This window comes from Pseudorasbora parva, chromosome 12, assembly GCF_024679245.1.
Source record: "Pseudorasbora parva isolate DD20220531a chromosome 12, ASM2467924v1, whole genome shotgun sequence".
Taxonomy (NCBI): Eukaryota; Metazoa; Chordata; class Actinopteri; order Cypriniformes; family Gobionidae; genus Pseudorasbora; species Pseudorasbora parva.
Window position 1 is genome coordinate 11,888,589 of NC_090183.1, and position 18,742 is coordinate 11,907,330.

The following is an 18,742-nucleotide window of genomic DNA, read 5'->3' on the forward strand; positions in this document are numbered from 1 at the left end:
CAGTTTGTACGGTATAAAAACCATTACGCCTATGGAATGTCCCCATATGTCACAAAAACAAACGGTGACATATAGGGCGGTGTGTGTGTTTCAAAAATGTGTCTACAATACTCAGCAAAGCAGCCACCTAAATCCAGAAAGTTTAGGGATATTTCACCCAAAATGAAAATTCTCACCTTCATGTTATTCCAAACCTGTATGACTTTCTGTCTCCTGTGGAACATAAAAGGAGATATTTTGAGAAATGTCTCAGCATTTTTTTTTTTTTTTTTTGGTGTCAATGGTCAACAAAATGTTACCAACATTCTCCAAAATACCATTTTTGTGTTCCACAGAAGAAGAAGGAAAGTAGGTTTGGAACAACATGAGGGTGAGTAAATGATGACAGAAGATTCCTTTTTTTTTTTACCTTTTGGGTGAACTATCCCTTTAAATTTAGGTTGCTGATTTGCTGTGAATCTCTATGAGTAACTATCCCTTTTTATATTCCAACTGTCCTATGAAAATTAAATATCAGTTTGAATATTACTTTTGAGAAATAATTTTTTTGAGCGTAGCAGCTAATAAATGTGAAACAGCAGAGGGCCTTACACATATCCTTTAGAAACAATCACCAGTTCAGTTCTCATGGTAAACTATATCAACACCTGACAACCAAAGACTGAAAGTCCAGAAGTTTCACATTAGTTTTCTCATGCCCTGGAAGGCCCTGTGACATTTTTGTTTATAATGGGGAAGAACTCAGCCCTCCTAAAAAAGGAATTTTTATGTTCTTGTAATGTGCATTCATTAGCTGTTCGGTCCGAGACTCTTTAAATGGCGCTCTATTGTATTGTTTGAGCTCATTTTCAATCTCATGAAAACATCTATTGGTGAAATTATCATGCAATACCCTGCCTCTGGAATTATTAGGGTTTAATTTATACAGTAGTAAAATATTGTACTGTATATTTGACCATGTGTTGGTTGAATCTATGTGATCTCAGTTCTTCCAGTCTTTGGTAAAGAGCAGAGTTTGAGGTTGGATCGACGTTGTCTTTCTCTGTTCCTTCCTCTCTGTCCTCAATTGACCTACTTCTTCTGGCAATATGAGATTCCACGGTGAAGCACAGCTCAAAGAGTTAAATGCATGGTTCCTTTAAAGCAACACTAGCAACATTTTTTTAGTACTTTTATCCATCAGCAGCACATTTATAGGAGTTTTTTTTTGTATCTTGTTGAGTTTGGTCAAATTTCTGTACTTGCCCTTTAATGCAAATACAGATGGTGAGCTGGTTTCCACCCACCTCCCTTTTTTTACATCAGGCTCTTTCTTTTATTTTCCCACATTTTTACTTTGTGGAAAAATTGAGCTGGTGGCATTCAGAAGCAGTTACTCACAGCATACACACACACACACACACACACACACACACACACACACACACACACACACACACACACACACACACACACACACACACACACACACACACACAAAAGACCCTTGTGAAAAGAAGTGCTCTTTTCATGGCATAATAGTCCATTTAAGTGTACTTAAAGAGGGTATACATATACACTTTCATATATTTCTTTATACACTTTTAAAAAGTGCACATTGCAAACTTTGAAACAATTTTTTAAATCATATTTTGTTGTGCTTTAAAGAACTACGCTTTTTGTTTTATTTTGATGTGTTGCTCAACACACTAAAGCTGCACATTAAGTACTTTATTATAATTTTAATAGTGTGTACTTAAAAGTACTTAAATGTACAAAATTACAATTTAAACTTTACAAAATGTGTAATCACACATTTAAATACAGTACAGGCCAAAAGTTTGGACACTTTTGTTTTTGAAAGAAGTTTCTTCTGCTCCTCAAGCCTGCATTTATTTGATCAAAAATACAGAAAAAAAAGAATATTATGATATATTATTACAATTTAAAATAACTGTTTTTCAATTAATTATACTTTAAATGATCATTTATTTCTGTGATCAAAGCTGAATTTTCAGGATCATTCCTCTCTTCAGTGTCACACGAGCCTTCAGAAATCATTCATGATGATTCATTTTCAAAGTTGGAAACAGTTCTGCTGCTTAATATTTTTTCATAACCTGTGATACTTTTTTTTTATAATACTTTGATGAATAAAAAGTAAAAAAGAAAAAAAGAGAAGCAAATGTTTTAAAAGTTGAAATCTTTTGTAACAACAATGTACACTACTGGTCAGTAATTTAGGGTCAGTCCTTTTTTTTCTTTTTTTAAAATAAATCAATAATTTTATTCAGCAATGATGTGTTAAATTGATAAAAATTGATAGTAAAGGAGATCTATATTATTTGAAAATATGTTTTTATTTTGAATAAATGCAGTTCTTTTGAACCTTTTATTCATCAAATATATTAGGCAGCAGAACTATTTCCAACACTCATAATAAATCAGAATATTTCATCATGAGACACTGAAGACTGGAGGAACCATCCTGAAAATTCAGCTTTGCATCACAGAAATAAATGATAATTCAAAGTACAATAAATTAAAAACGAAATATTTTAAATTGTAATAATATATCACAAATATAAATAAATCATGTATTTTTGATCAAATAAATGCAGGGTTGATGAGCAGAAGACACTTCTTTCAAAAACATTACAAATACTGTGTCCAAACTTTTGGCCTTTACTGTATATGAAAATTTTTTCAATAGAAATGACATTAAAGTATAACCTTTTGTAGTTTACCATTTAAAACAATAGAATTATGAAATTACATAAAATAAATGTACCGCATAAGTGAGTCCTAAAAGCACGTTAAGTTGAGCTAACTAAAACATTTAATAGCCTACATCTTCATTTAACTTTAAACATGATAGCAGATTTAAGGTAGGCTTCACATATAAACATTGATCAGTGGACAGAAGCTCAACCGAACCTGCTGGTTCTTGCAGAAGCTCAAACATGAGATATAGTGAGAGTGTCTCTTCAGAAAATGTAGACTAAACTGCTCATTTTATATGGATTCATTTTATAATCTCTTTACAAACTTTTAACAAAATGTTAATGAAAAAATATTAAACATTATAAAAATCATGAAATTACATACCAAGAAAATACATTTGTTTTAAACACAACCCCTGACAAAATTGTTGAAAGTTTCCGACCTCTTGCGCAATTTAAAATATAAATCGTTGTAGTAAAAAATAATCTCTTGAATTACGTTTTTAATTGTTTTATATTAGTTACTTTATCACATTATCAAAAAAACATGATATAAAATGTGCAGTATATAAAATATGGCCCCTTTAAGACAGGTATAAATAAATAAAAAATCCCTGTTCACGTTGTGCAAAGCCACATTTTGCGTGTGAAGGGCAAACGTCCATCATAGATCATACGACCGATGTGTGCCCATCATTCAACCACAAGAGGGCGCTTTGGGCTATTTAGAATGAGACTATTGAAATCTGGCTTTGGTACGTCACTCAACAACCCCACCCTCTTTAAGCTTGAATTGGTGGTTTGGTTTGGAATTTTAATTAATTTTCTTTGGACTAAAATTATGGAGACAAGCAAACACACTTTCAGATCATAAAGAACCTTATCAGTGTGTATGCATAAACAAGCGCACTCATCTCCAGCTGTCTAAAGAATCCCACAGGGACAGTGTGACATCAAGAAACGCAAGCCTGTCTGTCTCTATGACTGAACAGAAAGCATGAATGAGTGAGTGTGGGAGAGAGAGGATGAGAGACACAGAGAATAAGGGGTGTTGGTTGGGGAAAGCCTGCTGAAAGCCCCAGAGCACTATGGGTAGGCGCTGTGTGATCAATCACTGAAGGGTGTACCGTGATGTCAGGTTGCCAGGCAACAGGAAGAAAGGCACTCCAGCAGGGTCACTCCTGATTACAGAGTGTTTCTCCATCTACACACACACACACACTTGGGTGTGTTGAAACAGGAGTCTAGCAGTACTACAATGATTGCAGCCGTTAATCTCACCGAACAGACTAAATTTAGACCCTCTTCTGTTTGTGCATCTCTTACCTCTCTTCTACACCCCCTTCCATTTATCTTGTCCTTTTTTCAGCAGTGATTTGTGATGTCCAGAGGTGAAGTGGGGTACATTCTTAAAGGGATAGTTCTCCCATAAATGAAAATAAGCACATGATTTTCTCACCCTCAACCAATCCTAGGTGTATATGACATTCTTCTTTCAGACAAATACAATCAGAGTTATATGGCTAATCCAAGCTTTATGTTGGCAGTGAATGGCTGTTTCTGTTTTGAAGTTCATAAAAGTGTATCTATCCATCGTATAACTTCCACACGGCTCCATGGGTTAATAAAGGCCTTCTGAAGTGAAGCAATGCATTTGTGTAAGAAAAATATCCATATTTAAAACTTTACAAAGTGTAATGTCTAACTTTAGTGGCTATTTCTCTTACACAAACGCATTGCTTCGCTTCAGAAGGCATTTATTAACCCCCCAGAATGCTGTGTATAGCGCTTTTATGATGGATAGATGCACTTTTATGGACTTCAAAACAGAAACAGCCATTCACTAGCAGTATTAACCTTGGATTAGCCAGGACATTTTGAATAGAACTCCAATTGTACTCGTCTGAAAGACACCTGGGATGACTTGAGGGTGAGGAAATCATGGGCTAATTTTAATTTTTGTGTGAACTATCCCTTTAAGGTGAGTGTAATTTCACCAAGTACAACCCCAGACAGCAACATATAGTGTCGGCACAGATCTGGGCCACATCTGGTGTGGAATGCTGCTGTGGATATGTTGCCGTCTGGGTTCCTAGTTCAATGTCTTTGTTGATCCTGGAACAGTGCTGAAATCAACCAATCAGAATCAGAGAGGGGCAAGTTTAGGCTTACAACCAGGGTTAGGTGCTTCTACATCAGTGTTACTCATGTATAACTTCCCTCCGATATTAGCGATAACTTATTGGTAGGGTTATGTTTAGGGGCAGGGAGAAGGTTAGGACTACATTTTAGGTTCCAGGTTCAACAAAATTGTATCCAGAATATGTCTCACTTGGCAAAATTGGTACATTCTTAAATGTTCACAAAATAATGGCTCTATCGACTGATAGCTATTTGTTATATTTGGATTATTTATTCATTTTTGAATGGCACAAATTTACCAATACAGCCGATAGACCGGGACAAATGCTTCATATTTGACAAAAACATTTTCAAAATAACTGTCTTAGGCTTTTCAGTCACTGGTTTCCCAAAATGTGCTTTATTTTGGAAAACGACAGTGGATGTCTGCAAACTGCTCCGCTTCAGAGGAAATCATTTTATATTGCACATTCAAAACAAAAGGTACACGCTTGCAAATCATAAACATTTTCCAGTAACCCAACAAAAAGTTTGTAGCTCTCTGATGTGATTCTCTCTCAAAATGATATTTGCAATGTACTTTCAGAGTGTAATAACCAATATAATAAGTTTAACTTTGGTACAAAAAATATGATCTTTATTCTTTTGGCTTTTAAAATAACGTCACCATGTAATCGGTTAATATAGTGCATGCAGTTTACTACCACACTACGAATGAAATATGACAACCACTGATTGCTTCATAAATTTTTATGTACATTTAAAACCAGGACCTGGCCTTCACATGTAGCACTGTGCAAAAAAAAAAAAAAAAAAATGTAAACAAAACATAACATGAGCTTTAAACTACTATTTACATTATAAACAAATAAAATGAGAATAAAGCACATCGATGGTGGCCCCAGTACATACAGTCAAAACACATATAGATCTCTTTCATATTCTTTTTCTCTTTCACACTCGCACGTACACCTCTCGCACACCGATCACATGCATCCAAATGACAGTTTAAGTGGCGTGTAAAAGTGCTCCTCTACAGAGTTGAGTACAGAGGTGAGATACAGCGTGCCAGTATATACATACAAAATCACCACCACTAGTTCAACAGAAGAGCTCATGTCATAATCGCATTATTCAGCAGAACTCAGGGTGTTGCCGTTGCTTGGCGACAGACATTGAACTTCAAAACGAGGAAAATATTTTTTCAGTAGACATCCACTGACAGGTTAACCTGCACCTATGCACGGAATGGTTTTAGATTTGGAAGATATGTGCTGTCAAATCGATTAATCGTGATTAATTGCACTCAACATCTATTCAACAATGTTTATATATATATATATATATATATATATATATATATATATATATATATATATATATATATATATATATATATATATATATATATATATATATACACACACACATACACACGCAGCGAGTATGGAAATTATTCAGACCCTTTTTCACTCATATATTGCAGCCATTTGCTAAAATCATTTAAGTAAAAAAAAATTTCATTAATGTACACACAGCACCCCATTTTGACAGAAAACCAGAATTGTTGACATTTTTGCAGGATTATTAAAAAAGAAAAACTGAAATATCACATGGTCCTAAGTATTCAGACCCTTTTTCTGTGACACTCACATATTTAACTCAGGTGCTGTCTATTTCTTCTGATCATCCTTAAGATGGTTCTACACCTTCATTTGAGTCCAGCTGTGTTTGATGATTGGACTTGATTAGGAAAGCCACACACCTGTCTATATAAGACCTTACAGCTCACAGTGCATGTCAGAGCAAATGAGAATCATGGACAGAGACAGAACTGTGGCAAGGCATAGATCTGGCCAAGGTTACAAAAAAATCTACTGCACTTAAGGTTCCTAAGAGCACAGTGGCCTCCATTATCCTTAAATGGAAGACGTTTGGGACGACCAGAACCCTTTCTAGAGCTGGCCGTCTGGCCAAACTGAGCTATCAGGGGGAAGAGCCTTGGTGAGAGAGGTAAAGAAGAACCCAAAGATCACTGTGGCTGAGCTCAGAGATGCAGTCAGGAGTTGGGAGAAAGTTGTAGAAAGTCAACCATCATTGGAAAGTCACTTATGGCAGAGTGGCCCAACGGAAGCCTCTCCTCAGTGCAAGACACATAAAAGTCTGCATGGAGTTTGCTAAAAAAAACCACCTGATGGACTCCAAGATGGTGAGAAATAAGATTCTCTGGTCTGGTGAGACCAAGATAGAGCTTTTCGGCCTTAATTCTGAGCGGTATGTGTGGAGAAAATCAGGCACTGCTCATCACCTGTCCAATACAGTCCCAACAGTAAGGAATGGTGGTGGCAGCATCATGCTGTGGGGGTGTTTTTCAGCTGCAGACACAGGAGGACTAGTTGCAATCGATGGAAAGATGAATGCAGCCAAATACAGGGATATCCTGGACGAAAACCATCTCCAGAGTGCTCAAGACTTAAACCCAATTAAGCATCTCTGGAGAGACCTGGAAATGGCTGTCCACTAACATTTACTCTCCAACCTGACAGTACTGGAGAGGATCTGCAAAAAGGAATGGCAGAGGATCCCCAAATCCAGGTATGAAAAACCTGTTGCATGTTCCCCAAAAAGACTCGATGGGTGTATTAGATCAAAAGGATGCTTCTACTAAATACTGAGCAAAGGGTCTGAATACTTAGGACCATGTGATTTTTGCAGATTTATTCAAAAAGAAAAACTGAAATATGTAAAAAATTCTGTTTTCTGTCAATATGGGTTGCTGTGTGTACATTAATGAGAAAAAAAATAACTTAAATGATTTTAGAAAATGGCTGTAATATAACAAAGAGTGAAAAATTGAAGGGGGTCTGAATACTTTCCGTACCCACTGTTTATACACACACACACACACACACATATATATATATATATATAAAATATATATAAATGTTAGATGCGATTAATCGATTTGAAAGCACTAATATATATATATATATATATATATATATATATATATATATATATATATATATATATATATATATATATATATATATATATATATATGCTTTTTTTTTTTTTTTTTTTTGTTCAAAATAAAATGAGGAGGTGAGACATGTGGCTGTCTGGTAGAGACATTCAGTAGGGTTACATCGCCATTTCCTATCACGTTCACCAGTGAGTGTACATTCAGGCTATCCGAAGTCTGTTGACATTACAGTCGTTTCACGGAGGGGTGGTGTGGATACATGTCTCGTATTTGCCATCATCTGTGGTGTACAAACTAAAAGATTTTTTAGGCTTCAATCAACAGCATTTGTTGCATAATATTGATTACCACTGTAAATAATGTCAAGTCCCTAAAATAAAAAATAAAAAAACAGGGTTAGAGCAAGACACTACCAACAGAAGTAAACAGGGTTTGCATGCCAAGATGTAGCTCATGTTTTTGAACCGTTACATTAAATCTTGGCCCTTTTAAGATAGAAATAAAAATCTGCTAATTTGGTCTGTCTGGTAATTGGTCTGTCTAAATCTGGTAATCACCTCCCTTGGTGTCTTTGTGCAGATATTGTGCAAAATTTCATTGAGTTACAGGCTTTACAAACAGATTTAAAATATAACAGACAAGATGAGTACACAATTTTATCACATTCGTCTCATGTTAATGCTTGTGTAATCTATAATATATCATATCATATTCTATAATATAATAGTTTTGTGGTCCTACTATACATGTGGCTCTGCTTGGCCATTTGTACTCTCATTGTAAGTGCTTTTTTGTGGCACAAATGCTGTCATTTGAGCTTAACATGTATTGAACCCAGAACATTGATCAATGGTTTTTAAATCAAATACATTTTGACAAATTCAAACTGATTGAAAAACTGATTTTGGCTCATTCTCCTATCAACAGTGGACGATTATGTTCAATCAATCAATCTATCAATCAATCTATCAATCAATCCATTTTTGTGTTTGTGTTCCGTAAGGCAGTGCAGACAGGTCTACATCTCAATCCATAAATAATAATAAAAAACATTCTATGTGTTAAAGTCCTGATTAGTACAGTAGCATTCTGCTCTCAGCTTACTGAGTGATTGATTTTGTAGCACTTGGAACCTACTGGTATATGTGTGTGTGTTTGTGTGTGTGATTTGTTCGGCATACGCTTAAGTAAATGAGGTCCCGTTATAGGAGCGTTCAGATAATTCACTACCAGATATGATCGACATTCCCCGACCCTTCCACAGACGTGCCCTTAAATGAAGTAGTTCAGACAATCAAACCTATGAGTAGAAAAGTTCAACATGATAAAAAAAATGAGCTAACAAAAATGTGCAGGTATATAATACGCCATTCAATAAGAAAGACACCAGCGGTAGTGTTAGCACTAGCTACTGATGACTATAACAGTTTCTTTTAGTCCTCAGGATTGTGTGACAACACTCAAAACTAAAAGACAAACTCACACACCACTCTATACTTGCCATTTTGCTTCACACCAATGTCCTTAGGGATTCAACAGTCATACTCAAGTGTGTGTGTGTGCGTGTGTTTGTCGTGTCGACACTGGCACTGTCCTTGAATGAACGCTTTCCGTCAACACCATAAATGCACCCTAAGGCTAGCTCGGTGGGCACACACACTACAGTCTAGACACACGCACATACACACACTCCGCTCCACACACACTCAGTTTGGCATTAGTTCCAAAACCGCTTGAGGTGAATTGCCCCCCGGTACTCGTGTTCCACTCTGTAAACAGTGTCTCAGTTGAAAAGAATAGTCTCTGTTTCAGTCCCTCATTCATTTTTTTCGTTCCCTTGCATCTTTTGCTTTGTCCTCCTTCTCTCTCCTCTCTTTTTCATATTTGTCTTTCTCTGACTTGGCCACACTGTTATAAGATGGTGGAGAGGCAGAAGAGGGAGTCATATCCGTTTTATCCGATGCAGAGTTCTCTTGAAACTTTCCAATGACAAGCACCTCTTTCTCCGGGATACGCAACCCATCCTGCAGCTGTTGCCGATATGCTTTAGAGGCTTTCTTTACTGTTTGCCTCATACGGTACCGTCGGAAGGCCCTTTGAATGATGGAGGCCGACATCTCCTCCTGTTTCCTCCGAAGGGTTGTCGTGATGGGCTCGTAGGAGACTTTGGAGGGATTGGAGGCCATGAAACGATCCTCCATTTGTCCCCTCAGGGCATCCATCTCGCCCTCCTCTCCCAGTACCCTCAGGGTAAAGGCAAACAGGATGTCCAGGCAGTGGATGCGATCACCACTCACCATGGGCAGGTCCATGGCAATGAGCTGGATCTTGTTTGGCTTTGCAATGCGCAACGGAGGATCCAGAGCATCCGCAAAGTCAGAGAGCTTGTTGTACTCCACAAACTGCGTAGCATTGGGGTCGAATCGCTCCCAGACTTCGTAGAACATTTCAAAGTCGTCCTCACTGAGTGGTTCGGCACTCTCCTCTGTGGCTACACTGAAGTTCTCCAAGATCACAGCGATGTACATGTTCACCACAATCAAGAAGCAGATGATGATGTAGCTCACAAAGAAGAAGATGCCGACCGAGGGGTTTCCGCAGTTGCCGCGGTATGAGCTGCCTGGGTGCTCAGTTTCGCTGTCGCAATCCGGATATTGCTTGTTCAGGATGGGTGCCAGGAGGCCATCCCATCCTGCAGAAGTGGTGATCTGGAACAGGCAAAGCATCGAGTTCCCGAATGTCTCAAAGTTAAACATGTCATCAATCCCAGCCTCTTTCTTCACATAGGCAAAGTTGGACATTCCAAAGATGGCATAAATAAACATGACCAGGAAGAGAAGGAGGCCAATATTGAACAAGGCAGGAAGTGACATCATCAAGGCAAACAGGAGAGTACGAATGCCTTTGGCCCCTTTGATGAGACGAAGAATACGACCGATTCTGGCAAGTCGGATGACTCGAAATAAGGTTGGCGAAACAAAATATTTCTCAATCATCTCAGAGAGGAACATGCCTGACAAAAAAAAACAAAAAACAAGTCCAATAAGTGATCACAGGAATCCATTATTTTTATACAACACAATATCTGCGGTAGGGTCAAAGCATACGCTACACCAGGGGTCAAGAACCTATGTTTTTTTGACAAAAATAATGTGGCTTGCCAGGTCTTCAAAATTAATATATATTTTTTTAACACATTAACAGAGATTTACTCTTTGCAGAAAAATTCCCTTATTGCACAGCCTACCGACGTTTATACCAAAGAATATAAATATTCATATAAGAATAAGAATATAATATTCGAGTTGTACCGGCCACACGTGTTCAGTGCTGTTTGTGAGTGACACGAGTCGTGACATCAACCAACTAACCACGTACGCTTCTGTGGCAACCTACAACTCCTGCACTGGGATTCAAGCAGCTGCAGCTTGTTTACAGTAACAGAAAGCCATTTTCAGAACAACAGTGAAAATGTAAAAGTAGGTTATAAAAACTTAAATATAGGCCAATCCTTTTTATTGAAAATGGTGCTTTGCCGTGCAGAGACATTTCGAAACATTTCACCCGCTTGTACTTTCGCTTTTGCCGCAGAGACCCTTCTGATAAATAAATGTGTCGTCGTATTTATGATTATCTACGCAGATTTCAGTTGACTAAAATAAATAATAAAAGTGTGATAAGTCATGAAACACAACTGAATTACTGGCAGGATGCTGTGCATGTGATCCAAGCGCAACACGGACAAGCATAGCCTTTGTATTTGGTTGCGCGCCTAAACGGCCAAATAAACACAGAAATATATCTTGAATGCATTATCTGTTTCGAGTATTCACATAAACACAGTAGATCTAAGCACTGTGTGCGTTCACATACACGAAGATTTATAACTCAAAAATCCATATTGCAACTTATTTATTGTTTCTGCATATTTGTTAGTTTTTAGTTATGGACCTAGTAATCACTACTGTTGAAATATTATTGAAAAAAGCATGTTTTTAATAAATGCATTAACCAAAAATATAAAAAAATGTCTCTCTGGTCAAGGTTCCCGACCCCTACAAATAGCATTGTTGCATTACTGCAAAGAAATGTAAATAACTATTGCAGACAATAGCCTAAACCATCTTCTTTTGTCAGGTTTCTCTTTCAGATCAATAAGAGTGCAACATTTTATGAGCCAAAAAATTATATTGTCAAGTGTTGCAATATAAGAATCACAACTGACACGGAAGTCACTTTTAAATCAAGCAGCTGTGACAGACCTGAATCAGAAATTCCTAATCGAATGGATTACTATTGAAATGATTGATTTTATCTGCAATAATTCGCAGTTTATGTGTTTATTAACAGTTTATGTGACTGCATTTTTACTGCAATAAAGGAACAACATGTACATAATATTTACATAAAGTATGTAGCTGGCCTAAATCTTTGAAGTGTTGCTGTATTTTTATGTCTGTAGAACCTCCAAGAATCTCTTACCAACAATTGACAGAATCACCACTACAAAGTCAAACACATTCCAGCCAATGGTGAAGTAGTAGTGCCGCAGGGAGATCATCTTGAGCACACATTCTCCTGTGAAGAGGACGATGAAAACCAGGTTTATCCAGTACAAAATATCATCCATGTCCTTTGTCTGGTCGTCGGTTTCCACCATCATGGTCACCATGTTCAAGCAGATCAGGATCATAATGACAATGTCAAAGGCTTGTTTGGTGATGAAGTCAAAGACGAGGCCTTGGAACTTGTTCTAGAGGGAAGTACAGAGAAATCATCATATAGTAAATCCGTCATATATAGAAAATTATGTTATGATTAATTTTGTTATAAAAACAATGCAAAGTTACAAAGAGCTGTGTGTGTGTGTGTGTGTGTGTGTGTGTGTGTGTGTGTGTGTGTGTGTGTGTGTGTGTGTGTGTGTGTGTGTGTGTGTGTGTGTGTGTGTGTCATACCGTAGGCCTGGGAATTGGCTTCTGAGGCTTCTTAGATCCGAGTTTCTTCATGGCATTGTAATATTTCTTCTGTTCTTCGGTCATGAAGATATCCTGACCTCCCAGGTAAAGAGCAAATACAGAAGACTGGTTACAACCATGAACCATACAATTCATTATGTGTCACAAAGCAACATAATGCAACCAGGCCTTCAACTTTCACCCTTGAACCTCAGAAAATGTCAAAGAGGCAGTTCAGCCCATACAAGGTGCTATTTATCGCTCAATGGACAACCATTGTGTTTTACAAACAAAACCAGTTCAATAAGGTATTGTGTTACTAACCAAAACCACAGACTGTGTACATATCCCATTACATCTCTTTGAATATAAACTGAAAAGCACAGAGGTTGATTTAAGGCTTCATATTGGAGTTTGCTTAATATTCCTCATCACTTGTACTAAACACAAACTAAGGTCTTAACAGAAATGCATCTTACATTATATTAAGGTGTTTAAATTCACCTCCCTCCTTTTAAATACTTATCTTTTTCTTCTGCTGATTGAAGTTATCGATGATGACACCAATGAAGAGGTTAAGGGTAAAGAAGGAGCCGAAGATAATAAAGATGACGAAGTACAGGTACATGTATAGGTTCGATTCATATTCAGGTTGTTGCTCCAACTGCAAGAACAAGAACATTTTGTATTCATATTACACATTCACATTACTGATGTGCATTACAAATAACTTAATCTAGATTAGTAAACTAACCACAGTTGTCTATGTATTGTATAGACTCTAACAACCATAGGATATGTGAGATTTTTTATCCCACGAGGAATTAATTAAGCCACACTTACTAGTTTTTTTTAATTAGTTTGTGTTTACTTCAAAAAAAGAATGCAAGTGACAGGGAACTATGGATAAGAGTCAAAGGTGGTTTGAAAGTAACATTGCAATTTGAATGGTTTAAAATGGCTTTCAAAGATCTGAACACTGTAGTGAAGAGAAACACTTACATCACGAGAATCTACAGCTGCGTACATGATGTCCATCCATCCTTTAAATGTGGCCTTGTGGAACAGAACAAAATCAATGTCAATAATCAATAAATAGCATGAATATACTACAGCAGACAACCTCATACTTAGCATAACATTAATCATATTCGGGCCACGAGTTCAGCTCACTCACCACTTGCAGTAGTGCCAGGTATCCAGCTCCCACATTATCGAAATTAATTTTGACGTTTTTCCAGCGTGCCGTATCATTGTTTTTAATCAGTGCAAGGCAATCGGTCTTGTTATTGACCACACTGGTAGGAATCATTTCTTCGTTGGTGGTATTAATGCAATGGTAGTATTTCCCAGCGAAAAGGTTCACCCCCATGATGCTGAAGATCAGCCAGAAGATCAAACACACCAGCAGCACATTCATGATGGAAGGTATGGCTCCCAGCAGGGCATTCACTACAACCTAGATAAAAAGAAATATATCATGTCACACACAAATATCTTAACATATATTCACATCATGCTCAAAAACTCTTGAGCTGCGGAAACTACAATGAACTTCCTAAACTTCTATAGTGGATGGTTTACGTGCTAATAAAAAAATAGATATTTTCTATAGATTAACATACAACTCTGGGAAATGATAAGCTGAGTTTTAGATGGTTAACAGGGTTTAGCAATGCTTAGTATATATTATCCTCCATTAAGACCAATTAGCTTATACAAAGGAGCATTTAAAGGGTTAGTTCACCCAAAAATGAAATTGATGTCATTAATGACTCTCCCTAATGTCGTTCCACACCCGTAAGACCTCCGTTCATCTTCAGAACACAGTTTAAGATATTTAATATTTTAGTCCCAGAGCATATGCAGTCAATGCACACTTTACTGTCCATGTCTAGAAAGGGAATAAAAACATCATCAAAGTAGTCCATATGTGACATCAGTTAGTTAGTTAGAATCTCTTGAAGCATCGAAAATACATTTTGGTCCAAAAATATCAAAACCTGATTTTATTCAGCATTGTCTTCTCTTCCGCGTTCCTCCAAAAAGATTCAAACGGTGTGACTCGATCAATGATTCGGGTCACCAATGTCACAGGATTTCAGCAGTTCGAATCGCGTCAAACCGCCAAACTGCTTAAATCACGTGACATTGGCGAACCCAAGCATTGATCGATTCACTGATTCATTAACCGTTTGAATCTTTTTGGAGAAACACGGAAGAGGACAATGCTGAATAAATTCATAGTTTTGATATTTTTGGACCAAAATGTATTTTCGATGCTTCAAGAGATTCTAATTAACTATCCGATGTCAGATATGGACTACTTTGATGATGTTTTCATTCCCTTTCTAGACATGGACAGTAAAGTGTGCATTGACTGCATATGCTCTGGGACTAAAATATAAAATATCTTAAACTGTGTTCTGAAGATGAACGGAGGTCTTACGGGTGTGGAACGACATAAGGGTGAGTCATTAATGACATTAATTTCATTTTTGGGTGAACTAACCCTTTAAAGAATGGCTAATGTGTTGGTTTGTCAGCAATTTAATTTCTGATTCAGTCTGCCTTATATCTAAAGCTTGGTACATACTCCGAAAGAACAAAGAAATGTGTTCATTTTCTCGAGGTGGCAAGAACAAGAACAAAGTTTGTTCTGCCCAGGACATTCCATACTTCACGAGAAAAGCAGGTGCCGAATTTCTGTTTCTCCGCATTAACCCCGCCCACTATAAATTTCTGACCAATCACACAATAGTTCTCAGACACCCACAAGAAAAAAGTTCTGCTCAGATGATGTGTTGAGAACAAGCTGCGAGAACAAAAGGACATCCAATTTTTTTCTCTGTTCTTGCGGATAATGTAACGGCATTAATACCTATTTATTTAGGTATTAGATATAATTATTAGCTACTATTCATATCTAATACCTCATTATTTTGTAATTATTAACCAACTGCAATTTTGTTCACAGAGCATAACCTTTTAACATATAAACATCTCGCAGAGGGTGTATCACATCTCTTTGAGCTACCAAAATGTGGAAAAAACAAAAAATGAAAACAGAAAAAAACCTTGTGGAGACACGATGACGTCACAACATTGTTTACTGCAAATGAAAAGAGACACATAACAGAGAAAGAAATGTAAGGTCAAGTCACAAACAACACAACAACCACCACAGAATCATCAGAATAGAATAGCTCTCACCACGGCACATGCAGAGAGGCATGCACACTAAAGAGAAAGGTCTAAAAATACCAGTCAACATACAATATTCACTTATTCATGTAAATAGGATGTCCTCATTAATATTTACCAAAAGCATGCAAGAGGGCCACATTTTCCCAACAACACTTAAAAATTGAACAGTATTTTTGTATGAAAGCATGCTTCTTAAAAGGCTTTTCTAAAGTAGGACATGTTCCAGATCAACACAGGATCAACATTTTCTTTGGTCCTGGGACAACACTGCAATGAGCCAATCAGATTTTAGGGCTGAGGTTGAGGGCTGGGACAACATTCTTACTGATTTGTACCGCAACTGTAAAGCCGTGATGAAACGAAAGTAGCAATTTTTTCTATATTTTGACATACATCTGGGTGTAAGAAAAAAAAAAATCACGAGCTCCACGATTAATAGTTAAAAGACTGTGATCTCTATTCAAACACCCAATCTCATTACTAAATGACAACGATTCGGCTATGTCTATTAAACCTCTGACAAAATTTCCAACGTAGAATTGAATGCTCCGGTGTGTTGTCGCCGACCCAAAGAAAGCGATTATCATGTATAGGTATGAAACAGCTTCATAAACAGTCTTTTCAATCATACAGTATCATTATATCTGTGTTACAAATATTCAAAATTATCATAGAAGCACTGGGAAAGTTATAGTTTGGATATAAACACTGATGTCTACGGAAAGGAGAGTTACTTTTAAAATCGCGTTAACGATTGTATCAATTACATCGTTATGCTACTAGGTGGTGACAAGTGACTTAAAAAGTAAGTCACTGAATTATTCCCTCAAGAGATTTGTTCAAAAATGCTGATTCATTCAGTAGGCATAATGAACCAAGTGAACTATTTATGAGCCAATCAGTGCGTTTATATGCACCCTCATAATGCGATTATAATGGGATTTTGGCAATATTGCGATTAAAGTACCTCATGTAAACGTAATACTTTGATCAAAATAATTTGATTAAGCTCATAATTAAACTATGTGGTGTATGCCGATTTTAATTGCAATAAACAGGCATGTAAACACCTTGATCGCATTATTACAGCTCTGATCAAAGTGCGTGTGTACGGACATACACGGATGCTCTGTATTGCTCACACAACTTCATGAATGAATTCTGTGACATTCTGAAGTTTTCTCTCCTCCAAATCACTAAACTCTATCAACATAAATCGCTACACAGTCTCTGCTCCGTGTCTTGATTCAGATGGCACGAAGAACGTGACAGCAGCATAAGCAAACCCAGCATTGCGATGTTTATCGTGGCACTGACAAATATCCAGTACGTCCATAAAAAGGTGTTTTATTTTTTTTATTTGATGTGAGTAGATTAAAACAATGGCCCATAACATGTATTTTGTATGCCTATCAGAGAGTGGTATAACCATACTTATTATAGAATATTCAGAATAATGAAAATTGTTCTGGAGTGAAGTGTTCTGCTCATGTCATGTAAACATCCTCCTGCGATTTAGACCTTACTCTGATCATTAGTAATAATTGCATTATTGGTGCACATGTGGGTCATACTTAGTACCTGTTAAAGAGAGTATGTGATTTTGAAAAAAGATACCCAGGTAAAAGTAGTTAAATTTAACTATAAATTGATGTAACAATGATTTAAATCTTAATTACTGGCAAAAAAAGTTCTAATTTTAGCCTTGAATTTCCTAATTGGTGCATTTCTAATTGCAAAGTACCAAGCACAGAACACGGAATTTCAACCATAAGCCTAACTGTAATGTGTACTGTTACATCACCAATTCTTACCACACCATTATTACTCTGTAATGTTAAGTATAGCTTAGAAATAAGGTTAGGCATCCAGGAACATGTCCTACTTGGTTAAATCAAGGCATACATGATGCGTGAGTGTGTTTGTATGAGTGTCTTACCCTCATTCCCTCGAAGCGTGACAATGCTCTCAAAGGTCTAAGAGCACGCAGTGTTCTCAGAGACTTAATGGCACTTAGTTCAGAGTAACCAAGAGCATTTGCTACCAAACTCACCAACGACACCTGTAAAACAAACACAATCATATATTGAACATTTGTAGGCAGCTCCAGAGAACACACACATACTGTACAGCTGGAAAGCAGTAGGTCCATACATACATCAACAATCAGGAAGTCAAGCCAGCACCAGGCATTAGTGAAGTATTTGACGAAGCCATAAGCGACCCACTTCAGAAGCATCTCCAAAATAAAGACATATGTAAAGACTTTATCCGCATATTCCAACACCGTTTTTATCGTCTTGCGCTGCTCGATGTAAATGTCCTCAAAAGCCTGAACACACATACACAGCAACAAATGTACTTGTTAAATGTTTGTAGTAAAAAAGATTGGGGGCGGTTGTGAGTGGGTGAGTATCTAGTGTGTGTGGGTGCTCACCAATGCTCCACTGCTGAGTAAAATCATGAAGATGATAAAGGACTCAAACCAGTTGTGCTCTACAATGATGAAGCAGGTTTTCCTGAGATTCCACCAACTCTTCCAATTTCCCTTCTCCACATCGACCTGACAGCACTGAAACCTCACCACACAGCCTGAGAAAAAAATACAGAGAAAAGTCACTTAATGTGAGATGACTGCATAACAATTGAGCTCAGTATAAAATGTCCACTCTCCCAAAACTCTCAAAGCTTTGGTACTATATATGACATAAATGGGCCAAATTGTACTTTTAAGAATTTCCCCCCTGAAG

The 18,742-nt window shown here is 37.1% G+C and overlaps 1 protein-coding gene across 5 annotated transcripts in view; it reads right to left on the bottom strand.

Moving 5' to 3' along the window:
* Positions 1-7,904: 7,904 nt before the first annotated feature.
* scn1lab (sodium channel, voltage-gated, type I like, alpha b) overlaps positions 7,905-18,742 on the bottom strand; it is a 56,300-nt gene continuing 45,462 nt past the window's right edge. For 3 of the 5 annotated variants that reach the window (XM_067459115.1, XM_067459119.1, XM_067459118.1), the window contains exons 19-27: positions 18,430-18,584; positions 18,151-18,324; positions 17,932-18,054; positions 13,963-14,244; positions 13,788-13,841; positions 13,312-13,449; positions 12,786-12,890; positions 12,313-12,583; positions 7,905-10,843 (exon numbers count right to left, since the gene is read on the bottom strand). In XM_067459115.1, coding sequence (XP_067315216.1) covers positions 9,651-10,843; positions 12,313-12,583; positions 12,786-12,890; positions 13,312-13,449; positions 13,788-13,841; positions 13,963-14,244; positions 17,932-18,054; positions 18,151-18,324; positions 18,430-18,584 — 2,495 coding nt within the window. In that variant the 3' untranslated portion in view covers positions 7,905-9,650. Of the gene's footprint in view, positions 10,844-12,312; positions 12,584-12,785; positions 12,891-13,311; positions 13,450-13,787; positions 13,842-13,962; positions 14,245-15,862; positions 15,898-17,134; positions 17,139-17,931; positions 18,055-18,150; positions 18,325-18,429; positions 18,585-18,742 lie in introns of all 5 variants that reach the window. The other 2 variants (XM_067459121.1, XM_067459120.1) reach the window with 2 other exon arrangements.